Source organism: Rhinichthys klamathensis, unplaced genomic scaffold (assembly GCF_029890125.1).
Source record: "Rhinichthys klamathensis goyatoka isolate OS25496 unplaced genomic scaffold, OSU_Roscu_1.1 h1tg000272l_1, whole genome shotgun sequence".
Taxonomy (NCBI): domain Eukaryota; kingdom Metazoa; phylum Chordata; class Actinopteri; order Cypriniformes; family Leuciscidae; genus Rhinichthys; species Rhinichthys klamathensis.
In genome coordinates, this window is record NW_026606792.1 from 1,036,063 (window position 1) to 1,041,973 (window position 5,911).

At 48.7% G+C, this 5,911-nt stretch overlaps 1 protein-coding gene across 1 annotated transcript; it reads left to right on the top strand.

Moving 5' to 3' along the window:
• Window positions 1-1,861: 1,861 nt before the first annotated feature.
• On the top strand, window positions 1,862-3,490 carry LOC130102426 (uncharacterized). The gene has a single exon (XM_056268452.1). It carries the CDS (start codon window positions 2,108-2,110, stop codon window positions 3,488-3,490), a length of 1,383 nt encoding a protein of 460 aa, XP_056124427.1. The 5' UTR covers window positions 1,862-2,107.
• Window positions 3,491-5,911: the final 2,421 nt, after the last annotated feature.

Below are 5,911 nucleotides of genomic sequence, written 5' to 3' on the forward strand. Positions count from 1 at the left end.
TCATGGGACCAACTTAAGTGCTGGTGTGGCTATTCTTTTTTCTCCAAATATAAATGAAGTTTTATGTAACAAAGTTCGGGAGGAGCATGTTCAGGTAATCATCCAATCAGCACAAGAAGAAGCCAGTATAAATAAAGCCTTCCCTTACCTCCTGTCTCATGACTTCTTTCTCAGCATCTGACTCCGCCTCCGTGCAGGCATGTCCGAGTTAGAGCTCTTCCCCTCCGACGATGAATCTTTCATCTCGGAGTCATCTCATCCGCAAAGCGCAGATCCAGCAACTCTTCCTTCCCCAGCAGCCAACGTCAACATCGAGCCTCCATCTTCAACCAGGGGACGTCGGCCCTCCAGATCCTCTCCGCATACCCCAAGACGCCGTAGACTCCCCTCACCACCGCCAGCGAGGATCTCATCATCTTCATCATCGTCTTCCTCCGCGCCTTCCCACCTTCCAGCTCCCCCTAACATCCCCCCAATAGGGAAGTGGACGGTCAAGGGGCTAAGACAAGCCCTAATTAATTCTGATGCAAATTTCTCCCGCAGGATGAAAAAAGCAGAATTATTTAATTTATATGTCACCTTACAATCTTCTCACCCTTCTGTTTCAGCTCCAATTCCTTCAGCTCGAGCGAGCAAGGCTCGACGGGCCCCGATCGCAGCACTGGGCTCCGCCCCCACGCCACGACGTCTCAGACCTTCCGCTAGCCTGGGCCGCGCCCCGGAACCAGTCACGGTCGAGCGCCAATCTCCTCCAGGTCAACTCCTCTCCTCAGCCCCGCCCATCGTGGTACCTCACACTTTAGATCCTGGCAGTTCCACTTTCTTACACGATCCCCAATCGGGTTTCTTCCCTTCTACTTCTTTCAGTTTTCCTCCTTCCCAAGCGTCAGGTGCTCACCCTAACGTGAGGATGCCTCCGTTAGCCGGTCAATCGCCGGCGCATTTCTTTCCCCTCCCCTTTCCACACTATGCTCTCCCTATTCCTCCTCCTCCATCTAACCCGGGGGCCGATCTCCGCGTGAGGATGCCTCCGCAAACGGCCACAGCCCCGATTTCCCATCCCTTTAACCCTCTCCAAGCGCGTTCTCCTTTCTCGCTCTTTTCAGCCATTCCTCAACCAGTCCCTCAGAATGCAGTAGCTACTGAACCTCCTCCAGTGACGAACAACATCAGAGCTCAAATCTTAGCAGGTGCAGACGTTGATTTGGGTTCTCTCCTGTCCTTGTTTCCTCCGGCTGAGTCCAATCGCCAAGTAGACTGCGGCGACATTTCAGTCACTCTAAAAAATAACGCACAGGTTACATCACGTACATTGTCACTAGCCGAATTCTGTATAGCCTTCAGCCGCTATACAGAAGTCATATGCTCATCTTTTCCCCACAGACGGCGCGAGCTGAACGACTATCTGTCTATTATAGCTGAGCTCGCGTTGTCTTACGGGGGTAGTCACTTTTATACGTACCACAAGCTGTTTTCCGCAAAATGCGCCGTCCGCGTTTCCCAGTGGAATCAGTGTCCCTATTGGGGAGTGTTGGACACCGATCTCCATAACCGAGTCTTCCTCGGGTGCAAAAATATCTCCTGCGCAATCTGCAGATCCATAATCCATGCCACCACGGCATGCCCCCAGATCAATCCATCGATCCCTCCCTGCCCAGAGCAGAATGCCATAAAATCCACAAGTTACGTTCCGCGCCACGCAAGAGAAGATTTTTCAATCAGAGCACCATACTCGGCACCCGATAGACAAGTTTGTAGGAATTTCAACGAAGGGAGATGCCCAAGACAACGCTGTCGTTTTCTCCACGTCTGCGATTTCTGCGGCGGCGCACACGCCCGCGTGATATGCCCAGTTAAAAAATCTGTCAATAAAAATGCAAAAAACTATCTCTCGACTCCTGTGAATGTTTTCCGTCTAGCCGAAGAATTATCACACCACCCTGATGTCAACTTCACAAATTATCTATTGACAGGTCTCAATCAAGGCTTTAAACCCGGCGTAGAAAGCCATCCCACGCAAAATGTTATCTGCGCTAACCTTCAGTCCGCCTTAGCAGAGCCTGGAGTAGTAAATAAGCTAATTAAAAAAGAAATCGAATCCGGTTTCATGATGGGTCCTTTCGAGGCTCCCCCGTTCGACAAATTTCGCATCAGCCCCATAGGCGTGGCCACCAGGAAATTCTCTGGGAAAAAGCGGTTGATAATCGACCTTTCAGCCCCCCATAATTCTCCATATCCGAGTATCAATAGCCTCATCCCTCTCGAAGAGTATTCTCTCAATTACCACGATATCGAACAAGCCATAACCATGATTAAAATAGCTGGTCGAGGTGCATGGCTAGCAAAAGTAGATATCTCCTCTGCTTTTAAAGTAATGCCAATCCACCCCGATTCATGGCACTTGTTCGGTGTAAATTGGCAGAAAAAGTATTATTTCGCCGTGCGCCTAACTTTCGGCTGCAAAAGCAGCCCAAAAATCTTTGACACTCTCTCCGAAGCCATATGTTGGATCCTTTCTAATAATTACGCAATTCCTCATCTTCTCCATCTGCTCGACGATTTCCTAATAATTTCACCCCACGACACCGTCCCCGAAGCTCACCTCCTCATAGTGAAAAAAGTTTTCGCCGAACTAGGGATTCCGTTAGCTCACGAGAAAACATCGGGTCCAACTACGTCCATCGAGTTTTTAGGCATCAATCTAGACTCAGCAAAATTCCAAGCCTCACTGCCTAAGGAAAAAATCGATCGCATTATTTTAATCGCATCCAATTTTACTGACAGCACAGATTGTGCAAAACGCGAACTTCTCTCGCTGCTGGGCCAACTAAATTATGCGATGCGCATTATTCCACAGGGCCGACCCTTTATCGCGCATCTCCTAGCCCTCTCTTCATCCGTTCATGCGCTGGAAGATCGGATCATCCTCTCCGACGAGTCAAAAAACGAGCTTAAGTTATGGATTAATTTCCTTAATCAGTGGAATGGCTTAACTTTTTTCTATGATGACTTTATCTCTCTCCCCCTCGATATCAAACTGTTCACAGACGCAGCTCCCTCGATCGGCTTCGGCGGCTATTACCAAGGACGCTGGTTCGCGTCCTCCTGGCCCCCCCAGCTCCTAGACACACCCCAGTCTTCAGCCTCCTCTGCCCTTTTCGAGCTCTACCCGATAGTCGTCGCAGCTTCCCTATGGGGAAAAGAATGGTCATCCAAAAGTATCCAAATCCATTGCGACAACGAAGCAATCGTGTACTGTATCAACAAAGGTCGTTCTCGCTCACCTGCGCTTATGCCACTCCTTAGACGCCTCATTTGGACCTCCGCATGCGACCAGTTCTTAATAACTGCAATCCACGTCCCAGGGGCTCAAAATCAAATCGCTGACTCTCTCTCCCGTTTCTCGTTTCAGAAGTTCAGGATGCTGGCACCAGAAGCAGACCCCACTCCAACTCCAGTACCTCCTTATTCTCAGCTGATCTTCCCATAGATCATCCGCTAAAATCCCTCCTGGACACGTCCATCGAATCCATCCTCCAAGCCGTTTCTCCCAGAACCCTGCAAACTTATTACACCGCATGGAAATCGTTCAAATCATTCCATCTCTCTCACAACCTGTCGTTTCCCGAATTTTCGCTTCTAACAGTTACTTCATTCATATCCCATCTTCACAGTTTTAAAGGTCTCCAAGCCGGATCCATTAAAAGCTATCTAAGCGGCATTCAATTTTTCCATAAATTAATCCACGGTAAACCTACACCTGCAATAAATAACTCCCAAACGTCCCTTCTAATTAAGGGAATCCAAAGATCCCGCCCCACGCGCCCAGATACCAGACAGCCAATCACAATCGATATACTCACCAGATGCATCTCATCACTCCGTCTTGGATACCACTCCATCAATACCGCATATACGTTAGAGGCCATGTTCATCCTAGCATTCTTCGGTTTCCTCCGCTGTTCCGAACTGACCATAACTTCCTTATTCGACCCAAATATCCATCCCGCAATTTCAGACCTTCAGATCGTAGATAACGAAACCATATCATTTTTCATTAAACAAAGCAAAACGGACAGAGACAAAAGAGGCCACTTCGTCTATATTTTCAATCTTCAAACTCCCATCCGACCGTACCATGCGCTTTTTAATTACCTGCAGTACAAACTTTCCTCGTCCAAATCCCCACTCGACCCTCTTTTTACTAACGACTCCAATCATCCAGCTACGAGATTCTGGTTCCAAAAACATCTAAAAGCAATCCTTACCAAATCCGGCGTCTCAGCAGAGCATTTCTCTAGCCACTCATTCCGCATCGGAGCAGCCACCACAGCTGCTCAAAAAGGTCTCTCCCAACAACAAATCAAAACCCTCGGTCGCTGGTCATCGGATGCCTTCAAAACCTATATTAGGTCTAGCCGTTTTTTCATCAAAAATGCTCACCAAGCCCTAACTAATTAATTAAATTACCACCTGCTGCTCCCCATTTCAGTTACATCCGTTTACACCTTCCGATTACATCTGGGCTCGCCGCTTGCACACTCGCTCAATATTCATAAGGTACGTTTTTCAATCACATGCAGACTCCCCCGTTCGCACGCAGCGATGACTCACCCGTTCGAAGGCCGGGTTCCGTCCCCCTTCCAAAACGCTGGTTGAAACCTCCCGTTCGAAATGCAGTGAGAGTCTGCCCGTCTTAGTCGTCGCCGGACGTCCGCGCTCGTGTCGCCAGGAGGGCTCCCCATTCGTCGGGACGTGAGGAGTCTTTCCCGTGACCCAGCCCCCCCTTCGAAGCGCCGGTCGAGCCCTCCCGACCGAGTCCAGCGGGCGCCCTCCGTCCAACCCAGCGAGGCTTACCCGTCCCATGCCGCGAGCATATAAGTTCCCGTCGGACGCTGCGAGAGCTCTCCTGGGTGAACGGTTAAATTCGTCCACAAATTCACGCTCGCATAATTCCTGTGTCAGCGAGCTGTCAGTTCAACTGCAGAATGGGCTTATCCGACCGATGCCGTGAGCATCCAAGTTCCCGTCGGTCGTCGCGAGAGCCTTCCCAGTCGAACTGGCAAGCTCGTCCCTTGGTAAACACATACCCTTCACTTTTTGGGGGGTTAAATTCTACGCTCGCTGTCCTCCGTTTATCTGGCATTTTGGGGAGTACTCTGGGGTCGGGCCGAATTCTGAGCTCGGAGCCCTCCCCCCGGACAGCAAGCCAAATACGCATTATTATATTACATCAGATTTCATTAACATGTAAACTCGTGAAATGAAGTTTTATGTAACAAAGTTCGGGAGGAGCATGTTCAGGTAATCATCCAATCAGCACAAGAAGAAGCCAGTATAAATAAAGCCTTCCCTTACCTCCTGTCTCATGACTTCTTTCTCAGCATCCCTCCACCACCCCTTCACCCCACATTCGGCGGGGTCCGCTCATAGATACCTATGACCTCTAAGGTTAGTGGGGAGTACTCTGGGGTCGGGCCGAATTCTGAGCTCGGAGCCCTCCCCCCGGACAGCAAGCCAAATACGCATTATTATATTACATCAGATTTCATTAACATGTAAACTCGTGAAATGTTAAAGTGCTTAAAAAAAAAGAAGAGGAGCCTGGAAGGTTTTTAACTGTTAAAGCTGAAATTAGTAATTATAAATTCTTGTTTGTAAATATATATGCTCCTAATGTTGGAATAGAAAGGAATGCACTTTTCAAAAAGTTGGAACAAATAGTTAGTGAAGAGGATGAAGATGTGTATATTGTTGTGGGGGGGGACTGGAATTGCACTCTTGATTTTACTCTTGACAGAAATGGGGAAGAATCTCACGCACCGTCAGCTTCCTTGTTAGCTGGTGTTATTACAAAACTGAATCTCCTGGATGTATGGAGAGAACACAATCCTTTAGTAAAACAATATAC

What these genes read in the sequence shown, in the direction of transcription:
- LOC130102426 (XM_056268452.1), top strand. Translation starts at nt 2,108, where the DNA reads ATGATGGGTCCTTTCGAGGCTCCCCCGTTCGACAAATTTCGCATCAGC.